This window comes from Pinus tabuliformis, chromosome J, assembly GCF_031772625.1.
Source record: "Pinus tabuliformis cultivar Carrire ecotype Pingquan chromosome J, CPIR1, whole genome shotgun sequence".
Lineage (NCBI taxonomy): Eukaryota > Viridiplantae > Streptophyta > Pinopsida > Pinales > Pinaceae > Pinus > Pinus tabuliformis.
Window position 1 is genome coordinate 30,598,670 of NC_142295.1, and position 17,911 is coordinate 30,616,580.

The window sequence follows — 17,911 nt, forward strand, 5'->3', positions numbered from 1 at the left end:
AGCCATTAATATTTCAGCCTGAGATTCCAAAAGAAAAACAACAATTAATTATTTGTTCTCATATGCGAAGCAATAAACAACATTTCATTTGATACAGAAGCTATGCATCATAGTATTAATTATGTGTCCTCCTTCTTTGACAGGTTCTGTTCGCTCCCACTGGTCATGCTACTTTTTACCTGAAACATCTGCAGAATCCAAGTAACGTGCCTTGGATCTGGCTTTGCAAGAGGATGCATGGACGCAAGGCATTATAACAAAGAAAGAAAGTTATACTACAAAGGAAATCTGGGTTGGCAAGATACCAAGGCAGGTTCATGACACCTGCCGGCATCCACGGACACCTGCAGCACCTGCTGCGCAACACCGCACAACCTTGTAACAGGGAACACGAAACTTTACTAAACCTTCGCATACCCGGGCAGATAATAGGAATCGAAGTAATGTTAACATTAAAACCAGACACCGGTGACGGTTAGCGAAAATGCACCAGGCTTATTGCTTTTAAGCTATGGTCGACCCTCTTCCACCTCGGGAAGAGGCCAAATAAGATGGCGAAGGTGAGGTGCGAATGAAACTTAGCATAGGTCGGCATATCCCCGCACACAACATTTCCAAACTTTAACATAACAGCCGAATAACACCTACGAACTAATGCTATCTCCGTGTGGAACGATTACTATAGTCCCTGCCGGATACCAGATGGCAGGGACTAATAAAAGCAATTGACGGTGGAAACTTCAATAATTTATCCATCCAGCTGTGGAAACTTTACCTGAAATACCGGTGTTGATTAATAATATATTTTCCTCTTTTTGATTTGTCATGCGTCTTTTACGGCTATCCGTACCACTACGAATCATTCTTCGTCATCATGTGGCCCCACGATAGGCCCGATGTATTTTTAAGAGGACTTTAGTGTATGGTTTTAGTGTGTGTGTTTATTAAATGACAGGTTGATACGATTTTCGATTTATTATAAAGTGATTTTGGATTTAATAGAGAAAGATTTATAGTATATGTTTTAATTTTCTGTTTACTAAAATGATTGGTTGATAGGTTTTTGGAGTTATTATGAGTAAGATTTGAAATTAATAGAGAAAGGTTAAAAATTGTAAATACTAGCATTTGCACCTAGTGTTGCAAAGGAAACGCCGTAAGGCATAGTGTGTGGAAGAATATCGAAACGTGAATAGGTTTTTGTGGGCTTTTTTGGAAGCAAGGGTCGATGAATGCGAGCTTTTATTTGGGGGAGCGATGCCGGAAACCGTTGAAATAGAATGCAAGCAGCCATAAATATGCATTGAACTTGTTTAGAGACCTTTGTTTGTTGTTGGAAAAACTGTGGAGTTAAAGGTGAAGATAAATGAATGAGTCCATGTGAACAACAAACGGGCAACCATATTGATTTGGAAAGGGGTATTTAAGAAATCATTATTCAAATGGGAAATTAAATTAATATGCGAACAACAACCGAGCAACCATATTGATTTGGAAAGGGCTATTTAAGAAACCATTACTGAAATTGAAAATTAAATTAATATGAAGATATTTTGAAAACATGTATTATAATCATTAAAGTCAATTGATTTTGTAAACAAAATATGTTAAAACCCATTGACAATGAAATGGTTGTGAGGAAATAAACTATCAAAATGGCATTGATGTCGAAACATCCCTTTTTTAAGTTTGAAACGGGAAACACAAATAGTTGGGAGGACATGAACTATCAAAATGGTATTTGATGTTGAAACATCCTTTTTTAAGTGTGAAATGGAAAATACAAATATTGTATTGTAACATCCTTTTTAAAGTTTGAAATGGAAAATACAAAGTGTGTTGTAACATCCTTTTTAAAGACTGGAATGGAAAACACAAATAGTTGTGAGGAAACAAACAATGAAAACGGTATTCGATCTTGAAACATATTTTTTCAAGTTTGAAATGGAAAATACAAACAGTGAATTGTAACAAAAGAGGTTCGAGAAGGAATATAATAGTCTAAAGAACATTGTGCTTGTCATTCCATATTTGAAGTTGTATGAAAACATGGCGGAGTCAGCGAAGGCCTTGAAGATGCAGCAATGGGCCTGCAAAATTTATATTTTGTTAGAATTAGCAATATGTAAACCAGTTGCAGAAATGTATTAGTAATACTCTGCAGGTGAGTTGTGTTAAAATGAATCTGGAATGAATGGTAATGAAGTTACCTTTGCTATGGGGATCCATATATTGTTAGTGGAAGATGCATGGTGAATAACGGCATATTGAACACAATTGGAGGTCAATGCACAGCTGGAGATGCAGTTTTTTTGCTTGCCAATCTACATGTAGTTGTGTAGGTATGTTATTTCTGAGCCCATGTGGCCTGCTGCAAAAGAAAGAAAAGGTAAGAATGAGATGTATAAACAATATAAAGACATCCTAATATTTGCTTATTTACTAATAATGATTAAAGTTTGTTGTTGTTGAAAGATATGAAAAGTATGTTAATAAAGAGAATGAGGTAAATAAATGGAGGAAACCTTTTGGCGATGTCAAAGTACGGGTTGGAGCAGATTATCTGGAGGCGGCATTGAACGGAGAATTTCCTCCGCGTGTTTTCTGCGAGCAATGTTTTTGTTGTCCTTCATTTTACCGTAACGATCGAAACTGAATGCGGGGTTAATCCGGAGATCTTGCAGAGAAGGCACTCTTGAAATAGCTATGAATGTGAGACCTTGACGTTCTGTTTTTCCAATGTCAATTGTTGCTTTTGGAAGGGTCATACCTTGAGATTTATGTATGGTTAAATCCCAAGCCATCTTCAGTGGAATTTGTGCACGACCATTTCTTTTTACTGCTGGAATAGGCAAGTGAGTGGGGTTTCTTTCATCCCAAGGAGGCCCAATGTACTTGGGGAAATCTACGACAACAAATGTTGGAATTTGTGGTGGTGCAGTTGATTCTTTGTAAAAGATGGTTACAATTTTTCCAAGGGAACCATTAACAAGACCGGCTGAAACCCAAAGGTTGGAAGTCAACATAACTTTTTCGCCATTGCATAGCAATACAATTCGCTCAAGTTGCTCATCTTCAGAGGAAAGACTGGAATATGTGGCGTCATCTTCAGCAATGGATCGTGCGATAGGAGTGTTAAGAGATTTCATCATTTGCTTATTATGGACCGTTGTTTGAGCATTTGTTGGAAATAAATGCATGGAATCATGGAATGAACGTATTTCTTCTTCTGATAAAAAGGAATCTGTGCGCGACATGAGTATGTTGTAGTCATCGATTGTTGGATTTGCATCTCTAATGTTCTGTAGAATGTTCCTGAAAGTAACCTGTGCGATGTCGTCGCCTTGTTGACGAAATATTGTGTCCAATGTGATGACTGTGTCGAAGGTGCCCCACAGTGCGCTTCCGTGGCTCGTCCCTGCATACAGAGGTATGTCTTTGACGGGTGGTAGCTGACCGAGATCACCAACTAATATTATGGAACAACCACCAAAAGGAGTGTTTCTTTGGTGGGGAAATGCCTCGCGAAGACGTGCATCAATATGGCTGAGAAGCTTTGGCCCAATGAAGCTCATTTCATCGATCAGTATGTATCTTATATGCTTGAGTTCTTCCTGGAATTTTGCAAGAGCACTACCTTCTAACGGCATAAGATCCTTTATAGGAAGGTGCAAAGCAGAATGGATTGTCGATGCTTGTATGTTGAAGGCAGCAACCCCTGTAGGGGCGAGGAGCATGATCGGTGAAGGTTCCAGGCTTGCAAGGCCTATGAGCATATCTTTGATGCAATTAATAAGGAGGGATTTTCCCGTACCAGCAGTGCCTTGTATTATCATTCTGAGAGCGGGTAAATAATCCTTCCTAGCAAAATGATTAAAAATAATATTCAGAGCTTTTCTTTGCATTGGAGATAATGTAGTAAGGGTCGGCAGGGTATGTTGATGTGTTTGAAGAATGCGGTGGATGGAGCAGCTATTCTCAATGAATTGTATTGCATTATTTTGTAGATCCAATGGGATAGTGGTATGATTCCAGTTATGGGTGTCATCAAAGCCACGAAGACCAAGCATGTCAAGGTCATTTATGAGAAGCTCATTTGTAGGGTGTAATTGGGAAAGTAATTCCCATTCATTTATTTCCATGGCGTCTGCTGGATTGGCTTCATTCATAGTTGAGGTATCATTTGCGACAGATTCAATATCAGATAGTGTGCGGTGTTGATGCCAAGGATTGTAGAATGGGCGAAATGTTTGCCAATTTGCGATGAAATCTGCAGCAGAATCTCCTATATCTTGTACGATACGGCGAAAAGGTTTGTATAGCATAAGCTCAACCCTGCAAAAGTCAGCGTAGCAAGGTTCTGTTGTGGATGGTATGGAGGAGTAGCGTGGTATGACCCGAACAATTGCCTTTGTAGGCCTTTGTTTCCATTTGTTTGTTTTGCGACGAGGATCATATGACCAGGATCTTGCCAACTCTATTAGTGATGTGGACTCTAGGGTAGAAGGGCGTTGGATATATGTATCTATGAAGTGCGGGGATGTAGTGGAGGTGGCGTCCGTTTGTGGAAGGCGCATAAGAATTTTTTGGTTTACATTTAAAGAAATGAATGGCCGACTACATAATGTTAACGGTAATTTTTGCAGCATATGGCAGGTTTCCTGGGCTCCAATGTCACGATCAACAAGGGTTTCAGCAAGAAATTTTCGAAATGCGGATGTTGCTGGGTCAGCAATGGGTGAAGCAAGGACAATTCTACGTAGCATGTCGTGGAAGCTTTCAGATTTTTTTTCAGCTTTGGATGCATATTTGGCGATATATTTTTGTACAGCGTGTATGGGGAGAACTGGTTGGCAGTCAACATTTGCACGCCAAATAGATAGGATGGTAGGGTTATGGCTATTGAGTCGATCGTCGTTCCGAGCAGGGGTGTATGTTTTTTGGCCATTGGAATCAATGAATAAGGCCGATTTTGGATGTAATTCCCACGGTGCTTTATAACGACATTGGAGTGAGGATCCATTTTTTCTTAGGCACGTGCTTTCTGAGCATTTTGTGTGACGTTCAACACAATTGACGAGTTGTTCATAGTCACTGAAAGGATTGGTTCTGAAGATTTGCGGTGTGGACAATAGGCAAGGGTCTTCGGGATTTGTCCAAGCATTTGGTTGGGTTGAACTCGAAGGAGCACGAGGGTTCCAAGCGGAAATATATTTGTCGAAGAACTGCCTTGCAATATCGACTGCTTCTGTGTCTTCCCAGTTGAGATTCCCCATATCAGGTGCATTTTCTATCCAAAGGAAACCATGGATGTGCGCAGATCCCCTATGTTGCCATTCATACCTAACAAGAATGCGTTTTTGTAAGATAATTTTGCAATAGGTGAGGAATGATGTTTAGAGTTCTTGGAGGAAAAAAAAAATGCGGTAGAATGCGTACCTGTACCAGTAATCTTTTGTATTCAGGTGTTTCTCCAAGATAATCTCACGAAATGCTGTGAATCTATGGTGCATATATAGCGATGTTAAATGTGGGTTAGAGATAATGTTATCATTTCTCCACTTTTGTTGTTTTCCAATATCAGTAGGAAGGCATCCGGGCATGACTGCATGAAGATCAGGCCATTTTGTATCAGCTGCACTTAATGTGAAGAAGAATGTCGGGCAACCGAGTTGAGATATCATGTCCATTAGCTCATTTTTAGCTTTGTGCCAAAATGACCTTGTTCCACGTAAAGAGCTACCGAATCGCATGACTTGCTCCGCCAATTGCTCATCTGGAAACTGTTCTAATCGAATGTTCAGATCTCGAATAGATATTGGAAAGTTATCTGTGATGCTTTTTTTCACAAAAATCGACGCTGTTGCTTGACTGCGATGCCGCATCATGAGATTATATATGTAATAACGAAAGCGTGGGTGGCTTCCAAATCTGTTATCGCAGTAACGTATGAGATGAAGTGCATATTCATGTAACTGCACTGCTTTCATTCTTGGCTGATTTGGCATTGCAGCGCCTGTCGGGAAAAGGGCGGGGAAAGCCATAGAGAGTAGACCTTCTGTGTTGTATTCATTGACTGGCGATAAACCAATTGTTGGCCACTCAATTGTAGTATCAGATTGGTGGTTGCAAGCATGCAAATAATGGCGGATTTCTTGAATTTCTGTATTTGTGTTGGGTATGATGGGTACGAACGATAATGTTTGGGCAGCAGATGGGTCTGCGAAATCTTCGGTGAGCTCATGGGGTGGTTCAAGTGGAAGGCGAACAGTGGTTTCTGTAGTATTGGAATGGTGAAGCGAGGAGGAGACATCGGTGGGGATTGCTGGTAAGGATGCCAGTGCATTGGAATCAATACGAACATTCTTATAGTATGGGTCATTAGCCAATTTGTATTCCAATGCAGTGAGAACGCGATGTCTACTGACAATGAAATCATAAGCCTTATGGTCATTACCATGACACGTGACAATTAGGATGTCCAAGTGCTCAACACGTCGTGGCAACATGTTTGCGATTTTTGTTATGTCTTGAGGAAAACAAATTGTGTGGCCACTGTATTTATACTGGCCACCACGTGCATGTGTTACCTGCAATATAGGGTTAACCCTAGCAATGAGCATTTCTTCTATTTGCGAAAGAGACGTAAGAGCAGCTGGTTGAGGGCCAGGGTCCATGTTGTTTGATAATGAGAAGCGATGACCCTTTGTTTCAGAGGCGCATCTAGAGCAGCAATCCATGTGGTTGGAATTGCGGATATGTATTCCAGGATATGATTCAAGACAAATGGAGCATGGACATTTAGGTGGAAGTTTATCAAGCTTTGAACGGAAATCTCGATGTGCTTGATCGGTATAAACGTTGCTGAAAGCATGTGCAAAGGAGGGGTTAGGGCAATGAGGCATGGCTGTATTTGTTTGAGAGGTTTGCTGAGAAGATAAAGAGCCTGATAATTGCAAGGGAGGATTGTTTTCAGGGTGGGGCATTTCAGACGAGGAAGGTTGGTCACCCTTTTGTTTTTTGTTTTTTTGACATTCTATGATGTTTTTTTTTGCTTGGTAAAGCTCACGGCGTCGTGCATTTATTCGTTCTTTATTTGTTGCATAGTATCTTCGAGCACGTTCATTATTAGAAGAAGAAGCCATTCGCAAAATTTATGGTACCTATAAGCAAGGGAGGGGAAAACAAGAATGTTATTTAGAGACAACAACCACGTTATTGTATGAAAGCGAAAGAAGGGTAAAAAATGCAAGCGAAAGCGAAAGAAGGGGAAAAAAATCTAAGTTCTGAATAGTGCCATGTGATTTTTTTTATTTGAGAAATGTTTTTGAAAGAACGTATTAGTATTTTTGATGCATACATGTAGGTAGTTTCATGTGTAAAGTTGATAAAAGGAAAAAAAAAATGTGATTTTTGCTACTAACATAATGCTAGATACAATGGAGAACAAATATTTATTTCAATGGTATATAAGAAATTTTCATAAGAAGACATGCAACAATATATCTTGTAAAGTTGTATTTATAAAATTGGACAATAGGAATTGCCAAAAAGCAAGGAACACATTCTGCAATATTTATTTACAATGTCGAGATGCTCTGAATTTCTCGAAGGATGTTTTTGCATTCTGTCGTGAAATGTAGTTTTTCTTCTTTTATGATAACGCATTTCAATCGTGGGACTTCTTTAAAAGTTTCTGTCTTCACCGAAAGTGTGAAGATATGATCTGTCCATAGAGCTCTAGAGACAATTTCCTTGATTAGTTCTGGATCTGAAGATAATAGATAGAAGTCTTTGGCATTATTTCCAAGAATTGTAGAGCCCGCGTCTTCGAAAGCAACAGTTGAAGTCAATTCACCAGTGTGATCTTGTATGTCGATTTTCAATAAGTATCGGTAATCACAGTCGCTTACTTCAGCGTTGCACTTTGGACAGAACCACACCCCTGTATTTTGTGGAATAAGTTTTTTCATGCATTTTTTCCCACCAACAATGGACGGGCAAGAAATGTAGTAAAAACTATCCATACCAATTTTTGTTATTGTGCCCTTTAATTGGAAAAATGTTGGTTTCTCTAAGGAATCCATACTGTAAATGTCAGCAATTGTTATTTTTTTTTGTTGGGGGCAAAAAGGAGAGCTTGTTGTCAAAGATGTTGAAGCAGCAGTGGAGCCTTCTTTTTTAAACCACGACTTTAGCGTATGGGCCTCTTCAATGTCAGGATCTACAAGAACAATGGATCTCGTTGTAGTGCCGATATTTTTCCCATTAAATTCTCCAACACGTGCAGATTTGATTGCAACGATGGGGTTATTGCCTGTAGCACATAGGGAGGAGATTTCCTGTGAAACGGCTTTAAAATTATCGCCCCAAAAGATTGCATCTATGCTATACCCTGACATGTCTTGAAGCTGTACTGTTTGTTTATTGACTTCAGAGCCATCTCTTCTACGTATAGTGCATACACTGGAAATGTCTGTGACAACACCCAAAATATCAACATTGGAGTTGACGTTTGTTGTTCTGATATCATCAATTGATTTTATACTGAATTGAACTGCTGGATTATGTTTTTTTTCACTGGCAACATGTTCTATGGTAGATGTTGCATTCAACAAAATTTCCCAGTCATTGTTCAAGTGGTTGTATTGCTTATTAGCCATTTTCACATTCCCTTTAGAAACAATGTAGACATTTCCATTTTGGATTTTGTCGAAGAAATAATCTGCGACATTGTTGAAACATGTAATATGGATTTCTCCACCCTCTGTATCGAACAGGTCAAAGCCAAACACTTTACCGGGTCCGTATTGATTCTGAAATTGTCGAAGAGCTGTTTTCCTTTGGACGTATCCTTTTATGCACCAGTTTGAGTGGTAAGGGTTTAACGATTTGATGGGAATTTGAACCGGTTGAACGGACGGGGCTGGAGTAGTTGGAAGAGGGCAGGGCCTTTTTGATGGAGGATGTGGATCCGATGAGGATGGAGAGTTTTCATCAGATGTGATGGGGAAACTCATAGTTTTTGGATTGCCAATTAAGGGTGCAAATGAAGTAGATATTTCAAAGTCTAATAGCTTTATAGACCTACACGACAAATGAGAGTCAAAGGAATAACTGTTAGAAGTGGTTGTGTTATAAGTAAAAGAATGTTAAATTTGAAATAAGAATTTTATAACAAACTTACGTTGAAGGACCAATAGCTGAGGTAGTCCAACTTTTAACATTTATAATAGAACCCTTTTGTAGCAAGCCTGTTGCTACGAGATCATTGAAATCTTTTGGAAGCATGATGTGTTTCTTATGTGTTCCGTCTGAAATTGCAGTACGATATCGTGGAGTTGAGTTTTGCATTGGTTGTATTGGCTCAAGCTCAGCAATTTGCAGGTATGGTTGAATATGAGCTGATCCAGATAACATTGAGGAAATTGCATTTTCAGTGAGGTTTGATGTCATTTTCTGGTACAAAACAAAACACAAAAATGTTGTAAGAGCATGTTTAGTTTTTTTCTAAATGAGTGGGCATCTAAGCTTATAAACATAATGAAGAAAGATATTTATTACAACATCTTTATACGTTCATTTTTTTAAGCATACTTCCACGAAGCGCAGAGGAAGGAGAGGGAGAAACAAATGAAATAGAAGGTTTGGGGGTAACTCTAGTATCATCTGGTTGCTGATTTGATTGCCCAAAAATCATGGTGTTTCGAACGACAGAGGTCGAGAAAAGCCATACCAGCAGGCGAAGTGCAAGCCCTGGAAGGGACAATGTAGCCATATGAGGTACACCAACATCTCCCCTAGAGGAAAAGGGAGTAGGGGAAATCCTTAATTGGCGGACACCATTTTGTCAAACTGAGACCAACGAGGGAGCAGTGATGTTATTCCGATTTGAATAAATTGTATGACACTTTGACACAACTGCTTTTTCAATTTTTAAGAGACGAGAAAAAGCTAAAGACGACTCTAGTCGCCTTCGATCTGGGCAACTCTAGTAGCATCTGGTTGCTGAGTTGATTGATCGAGAATCAAGGTGTTTTGAACGGCAAAGGTCGAGAAAAAAGTATATTGGCAGGGCAATTGCAAGGCCTGGAAGGGTCAATGTAGCCATATGAGGTGCACCAACATCTCCCCTAGAGGAAAAGGGAGCAGGATTCCTCCATGGGGAAATCCTTGAATGGTGGACTCCATTTTCTTACCCTAAGACCAACGAGGGAACAGTGAGGTTATTCCGATTTAAATAAATTTTATGACACTTTGACACAAGTTGCTTTTTCATTTTTTAAGAGTCGAGAAAAAGCTAAAGATGACTCTAGTCGCCTTCGATTTTTAATGAGCCTGAAGTGACAAGTGCTCAGATGGTCCTTTTCTTTTAAGGAGTCTGAAAAGGAATGAAAGTGACTACTATGTGAGGTTATTCCGATTTAAATAAATTTTATGACACTTTGACACAATTTGCTTTTTCATTTTTTAAGAGTCGAGAAAAAGCTAAAGATGACTCTAGTCGCCTTCGATTTTTAATGAGCCTGAAGTGACAAGTGCTCAGATGGTCCTTTTCTTTTAAGGAGTCTGAAAAGGAATGAAAGTGACTACCCTGTGAGGTTATTCCAATTTAAATAAATTTTATGACACTTTGACACAATTTGCTTTTTCATTTTTTAAGAGTCGAGAAAAAGCTAAAGATGACTCTAGTCGCCTTCGATTTTTAATGAGCCTGAAGTGACAAGTGCTCAGATGGTCCTTTTCTTTTAAGGAGTCTGAAAAGGAACGAAAGTGACTACTCTGGATATCTAGACAGGGGGATTACCAAACCAATCGCAAAACTGCAGAATACTTTTTATGGTACGGCAGTCAATCTTCCCGAATGCTGTGTTCAGTGCATTGCGATCGATAGGGCGGCAAACACGGCTTCCTAAGGATAAAGGATATAGCCTACTGTGGTCTCCCAATATATACTCGACGGTACGTGGGAGCACAAGTCCGTATTGGCACTTGTCATTTCAAAGAGGAGGAATCGCCCAACCTACGATGAAAGTGATAGTTACCAGGTTTTACGACGCCGGAACACGTCTCTAGCCTAGACTTCTAAATGGTGTGCGTTAGGTTCCAAAGCGTTTTTATGTTTATTGAAATGTATTTTACAGTTGATCTTTCTTAAGAAGTTTGCCTTTAAGGTTGATCGCGTGATGTACAGATACAATTCCTAAATATGCAATCTAAGATGATAAACAATCGTTTACTTTCTTTTTTTTGCAATGAAAAGCCTAGCTACTAAGGAAAGAGAAGCGAAATTGTTTGAACATAGAGCAGAGAGCACACGCAAAGTCCTAAATCAATTACCACATACATTCTAAATGTAAATGTACATGCATGTATTTGTTTTCCGCTTTCTTAATGTGTGGATGAAAAAAAAAATGACAAGTGGAATATAATATCAACACACACTAAAAAACAAGACAGCCACGATGGCACCACTTTGCATTAGTTAAACACAAAGGAATAAAGTTTAAATTATCAAGAAAGCATATATATAACTGAATCATTTCAATTGGAAAATAATTTTGAATGAAATTTATAAGACTCTTTAGTTGCTCAGTGGCTAATGTACAATTGATGGAAGAGGATTTTGTATCATGGCCCATGGATGAAATAGAAATGGAGCAAAAGCTCGGAAAGGAGATTAAGGTTGTTACCAGAGATGAAGCAATATAGAAAACGCCCAGAAATGTCCGTCAACGCTGAAAGTTGGATTGCCCAGTGACAAAACAAAGTAGGCCAAGGCAAAGTATCTGTATTTAACATTGTTGTGTGAGTAACCAAAACAAGCTGCACATTGCTATGCAAATTAATAGTCTTTGCGAGAAGAAAACCCAACATAATCCACACAATCTAATCCTCGCAAGGAAGGTTTTGCAGGGATTTAAAGGCTTTCTTATGCTATAAAATCCTAGGCAAATGTGGGTGCCCCAGCAAAAAAAAATGTTTACCATAATACCCACTTACTATTAAGCATTGTCTCCAAAGGAACTTGAACAATATGATAAAAGACTGATCTTTTTACTTCTATAATATACATAATGTTAAATATATGAAAAACACTTTCTGCTTGCAAGTAAGACTCTATAGTTGCTGAGTGGCTAATGTACAATTGATGGAAGAGGATTTTCTATCATGGTCCATGGATGAAATAGAAATGAAGCAAAAACTCGGAAAGGAGATTAAGGTTGTTACCGGAGTTGAAGCAATACAGAGAACGTCCAGAAATGTCCTTCAACGCTGAAAGTTGAACAGCAACTACAAATTAGTTTGCAATTGCTTCACACATAGTAAAAAATGGATATTGTCAGATAAAGGCAGGGAGAAATTCAATAACAAAGCAGAGATTAAACTACGTGCAAGATGATCCGAGAACAAGTAGTTTAATATCATCTTTTAATATTATTTGATGGTTAAAAAAATATGTTGCATCATTCAAAAGTTATCAATTCAAATTTACAGATAGAATATGCATGACTTTGCACACTAAAAATAGAATATGCATAACTTTGCAAACTTAAATAGTGATTTCAGAAGTAAAATATATAAATACATTTTATGAGTCAAATTACTTCCAAAGTTAACAAGATTGGATCTCGTTACAAGAACTTCCAGCCACCTTGTTGTAAGACCTTCATATTTAAAAACATTTTACCCTACTTATACTCTGTAATTGAGAGTATAGCTAGAATATAAGGCTGTACTTCGTTACATGGGATATATAAATATGCACATCAAAGCCTGATCGAATAACATGAGAGCATAGTTCAAAACACCAAGTTGAAGCCTAGATTTATATTTAATGTTGCACAAAATTTGGCATAAAGCATAGGATAAACCACTGACAAAGTTAACAAAGCCTGATTGAATAACCTGAGAGCATAGTTCAAAACACCAAGTTGAAGCCTAGATTTATATTTAATGTTGCACAAATTTGCAAATGACAGATATGGTGGAAATTCATATATCTGTATTGTTCAGAGTTTTAAGAAGCACATGTATCTAAGAATCCAGGAACCTGAGGCTCTGGGCTTATGCTATCTTCATCAAGATTGCCGTCCTGCCATTGTACACAGAGATGTTAAGCCTAGCAATATATTGCTTGATTCTGACATGACTGCAAGGGTTGCAGATTTTGGAGTTGCAAAGCTGATTCGAACTGGTTCGGAGGCCATGTCTTCTGTTATTGGCTCCTATGGCTACATTGCTCCAGGTAAAGTAGTTTCAAACTTCAGAACTATAAGTGGTCATTCTTTTTATGGTAACATTAATTTTCTTTTCAGAAACCATATACATGCTAACATCTTAGGATATAGCTTGTTCTTGAATGATACTCTGTCCATCCATTTTATGTTACATGATTGTCTCTGATGTGAGCAATTTACTTACAAAGTGTCTAACATCTTAGGTTACTCCATCAATCCATTCTATGTCAACATGGTTGTCTCTGGTGTGAACAATATACTTGCAAAGTGTCTAACATCGTAGGTTATACTTTGTTCTTGAATGATACTCCATCAATCCATCAACCACCCAATAATATTAACCACAACTAATTCTAATTATAAGCTATGTTATAATTAAATAGGCAATTATTTATTTATGTAGCTCAAATCCATTTTTACTGGAATAAATGTTCCTGTTCTGTTATTTATTTTTAAAATAATCACATCTAACAGTGGAGTTCTGTTGTTGTGATTCAATTTACCCATAAACAGTGAGTACACCAAATATCATAATCCAACTTTCCCTAAATATCTTTGATGTTTTCTTAATAGAATCCCAGTGCTTCTCTGAGTTAAACACAGGACAGCAGTGTTCATCTCATCTTCAAGCATTGAACTGAACTTACCCCCTCCCAGAATACATGTTGCTGTTGTGTCCTCTTATTGGTGTTTTGTTTCATGGTAGACACAAATGCTATTATATGTTTTTTTTTCTCAAGTCAACCACCCTAATACCTCTCATGATGAGCATAGTTACTGTGGAGTTTCTTCTTGAGGTATCTTGAACCAACTCTGCAAAATACTTATAGGTGTTGTATTTGATTGATTATCATTTCACATGTTCAGAATATTATAAATTTCTTCAATAAAACTGGATGCATCGTCTATATATATCTTCATCTCGCTTTATACCATATATGGTGTAACCCATGCATACTGTCCATTGTCTTAGAATCAATATTCTATGTTGCTGTATAAAATCAGATTATCCATCCCTGGCCAGAGCACACAGCACAGAATCGATGGAAAAATATCTTTTATGTTCCTTTGAGAGTCAAATTGTTTTCTACCACCAAGTTGTTCTTAACTAAGTACAAGAAAATACTTTTGCTTAGTAGCAGGGAAAAGACATTGTAGGCAAATGACCTAATGTACCTGAAAAAGCTTTTAAGGACTTATGAGTTTCAAGATTTGGCTTGTCTTCAATCAGCAAAGATAACTTACAGGTTATTCGGGTTGGGATTTTGTCTAAAAGGCCCTGTAATCATTCTCAGCCTCTAGTATGAAGACAATATTTTCTGAAATATTGAGGAATCTTTCCAGGGATGTCTTTCAAGGGCTCCACACTTTCTGATTCTCGTTCATCTTCTGCTTATCATGCTTCATAATACTGCCTAACGACTCTGAGCCTTTTCCATCCCTGTAATTTTTCATTCAGACAATGTAAAATTCTTCTTGTGCCTGCCACTTACTATATCTGCATATTCATCATTCTATAAGATATTTGGGTGGTTACGGATTTGATTACTTTTCTGGATAGCTTAAAAGCTCATCTGGCCATACTAAGGTCTTGGTTAGCTGGAGAAAATCTATACGTAGTGTTCCTTGCTTTGGATCACTCTTTAGATAATTTTACCTTTTTGGTTTTCTCTCTTTTTTCATACAAGAGGTTTGCAGAGCAGGTAAGAATTCATCATTTTTTCATAGAAGAGGTTTCTGGAGCAGAAATACGTATTCATTTTTGGGGATGTTTTGTAGAATTTCTTGTTTAGTATTTTGATTATGATTAAGATCCATATCCAGATGCATTGGATTTTGAATTAAGCTCTTGTGACTACTTTGTATCATTAGAATTTTACATAGTCTTATGAATTAAATTTTTATCAATCTAATATAAATTCACTTCAATATATATATTGGTTTCCTGACATATGATATATATTGGTTTCTTGGCATTGTTTTGAAGAGAGATTTTTTTATAATACTCTGTTTCAGCCATCAGTGTAGTTCTCACTAATGTAGAAGTATGAGTCAGCAAGTTTGTCAGCTATCGTCTCAAATATCTTATATTCCTTCAATTATTTACTTATGTTGATTTTGCAGGTGGTTCATTTGCCTATCTCAGAGTGGAACTGGGAGACTTTGTGGCATTCATAGGGGCAGGCAACATCCTATTAGAATACATCATTGGTGGAGCAGCAGTTGCAAGGTCATGGACATCCTACTTCGCCACACTCTGTAATCGCCAATCTAATGCTTTTCGCATTCACACAAATTTGGCTAATAATTTCAATGATTTGGACCCCATAGCAGTTGCCGTCCTCTTCATAACAGGCATTGTTGCCATAAAGAGCACCAAAGTTACATCTAGAATAAACTCCATCGCCTCTGTAGTTCATGTGGCGGTCCTTGTGTTCATCATCATTGCCGGGTTAACGCATGCAGATACATCAAACTACTCAGATTTTATGCCTTACGGAGTGAGGGGCATTTTCACATCAGCTGCAGTTCTCTTTTTCAAGGTGATTCCTCCTTGGGTGATTCCTCCTCCAGGTTGGGTGGTTGATTGCAAGGAATATTTATCAAGGAGGCAAGATGAAAAATCAGAACGTGATAAGCAATTGAGAGATATGGTACTTGAGCTTCATAAAGCTACATCAGAAAATATGAATTTTGCAAGCAATGTGTGCAAGCATAGACATATGTTAACAGAGGTAGAGGGTGAATGCTTTCTACCTATCCCTGAGGCAAGATGCGACTCAGCTTTGTTGCAGAGACAACCTTATGGAAAAGGTCTTATTATTTTTATGTATTTGTAAGTTAGTTTGTGTATCAGATTCTCAGTGATTGATGGGTATGGAGTTGTGTTTTAGCCCAGCTTAGTTCAAAATCCTAAATTTGCTATAAGGTAGCATTCATTGTTTTCTACATAGCCAATCAAATTCTTACAATTTTCTCTTGTAATATATATCTGAAAGTTATATGTTAAACCTAGCACAGACTTGTACTGTTTCATTAATTGAGGATGGTAGCAATCTATTAAGTCCATGGGTCTGGAAGGTTCCCATAGATGTAATTGCCTTCACTGCTATATCTCTTGGATTGATCTATGTTGGATCTTGCAATGATGAAGTGGCTCAGTCAATTATTATTGCCTTGATGGAGAGAAGTGATTCTGAGCTAGGAGAGCCAATAGTGGAGCGTTTACCTGGAGTTCTTTGGTGAAAAAATAAAAACTATGAACAGGAAAAACCATATTAAAGATTTATCTGGCATAATCTTAGAAAATGTTTTTACAGACAAATTCAGTGCATGTGTCATTTTAATAGGGATTTTGGCCCTGTTTCCTCCATGACCTCACGTGCAGCACACTCCTCCCAAGTCTCTCATGCACATATGTGCGAATAAACAAGGATTTTGCATTCTACCCATTAATGAGTACAAGGGAAAACAATAAATTTGCAAGAGAGAAAGAACAAACAAAAAAGACCACTATTGACATTGTGGATGCAACATTCACTAGGCTTTGTAATTTGTATATGGATAAGTCCCTGAATCTATGTTAAGTTTGCAACTTAAAGCATGACCAAAAGCAGCACATTGGTAGAATTAAAGCTATTTTGCCACAATAGTTGCAGGGCACAAAAGCCTCTAAAGACACCAATGCAATGATTTTGAATCAGGTTTGATTTGGACATGGAAGGCTCCATTAAAGATATCCTTGTAAGGAGCTATGTTTGAAGCTCTCAACAGGCTTGATCTGTTTGGCCCCCTCCTCTTGTGAACAGCACTATTGGATCCATTGAGCGGAGGCAATTTGAAGAGTGCCCAAGGACCCAGGTCACTTCGACTGCCATGAACAAAATTATAAATGGATGCCGTACTCATTAGGCGTTGTCTATGGGCAGACCCTAACCCTGGGTTATATATGTTGTGACAGAAAGCAACACAGTTAAGTCCCTGAATCTATGTTAAGTTTGCAACTTAAAGCATGACCAAAAGCAGCACATTGGTAGAATTAAAGCTATTTTGCCACAATAGTTGCAGGGCACAAAAGCCTCTAAAGACACCAATGCAATGATTTTGAATGAGGTTTGATTTGAACATGGAAGGCTCCATTAAAGATATCCTTGTAAGGAGCTATGTTTGAAGCTCTCAACAGGCTTGATCTGTTTGGCCCCCTCCTCTTGTGAACAGCACTGTTGGATCCATTGAGCGGAGGCAATTTGAAGAGTGCCCAAGGACCCAGGTCACTTCGACTGCCATGAACAAAATTATAAATGGATGCCGTACTCATTAGGCATTGTCTATGGGCAGACCCTAACCCTGGGTTATATATGTTGTGACAGAAAGCAACACAGTTATACAAAATTAGAGCTATTTTGATGCAAAAGTTGCAAGGTGCACCAGCCTATAAAGATACCAATGGCCTGATTTTGAATCGATTTAATTTGGATAAGGAAAGATTCATTTGGGATAAGCTTGCAAGGAAAGTGTGATGCTGTTAACATGATAGTATTTATCAAAACGCTTTCAGAAATGAAAGGAGAGTGTGATGCTGTAAACATGCTAGTATTTATCAAAACCCATGGACAAATGAATTTTGAAACATGATAGTATTTATCAAAACCCATGGACAAATGAATTCA

At 38.1% G+C, this 17,911-nt stretch overlaps 2 protein-coding genes across 6 annotated transcripts; one reads left to right on the top strand and one right to left on the bottom strand.

Moving 5' to 3' along the window:
- Nucleotides 1–1,117: 1,117 nt before the first annotated feature.
- LOC149225282 (replication protein A 70 kDa DNA-binding subunit E-like) lies at nucleotides 1,118–12,312 on the bottom strand. Of its 5 annotated transcripts, XR_016247659.1 has the most exons (5): nucleotides 12,232–12,312; nucleotides 11,694–11,789; nucleotides 9,188–9,459; nucleotides 2,211–2,371; nucleotides 1,118–2,090 (listed from the first exon to the last, which is right to left on the bottom strand). XR_016247659.1 is itself a non-coding variant. In XM_089377042.1 (4 exons), exons 3-4 carry the CDS (start codon nucleotides 9,454–9,456, stop codon nucleotides 7,581–7,583), a joined length of 1,776 nt encoding a protein of 591 aa, XP_089233168.1. In that variant the 5' UTR covers nucleotides 9,457–9,459; nucleotides 11,694–11,789; nucleotides 12,232–12,312; the 3' UTR covers nucleotides 7,181–7,580. The 5 variants fall into 5 exon arrangements, 1 of the variants encoding a protein (XP_089233168.1); XR_016247660.1 differs by lacking the exon at nucleotides 9,188–9,459 and having other exon boundaries at nucleotides 2,211–2,368; XR_016247658.1 differs by lacking the exon at nucleotides 9,188–9,459.
- A 250-nt stretch (nucleotides 12,313–12,562) lies between these two features.
- Nucleotides 12,563–16,959, top strand: LOC149225283 (uncharacterized). Its single transcript, XM_089377043.1, has 2 exons — nucleotides 12,563–13,249; nucleotides 15,366–16,959. Exons 1-2 carry the CDS (start codon nucleotides 12,958–12,960, stop codon nucleotides 16,079–16,081), a joined length of 1,008 nt encoding a protein of 335 aa, XP_089233169.1. The 5' UTR covers nucleotides 12,563–12,957; the 3' UTR covers nucleotides 16,082–16,959.
- The last annotated feature ends 952 nt before the right edge of the window (nucleotides 16,960–17,911 follow it).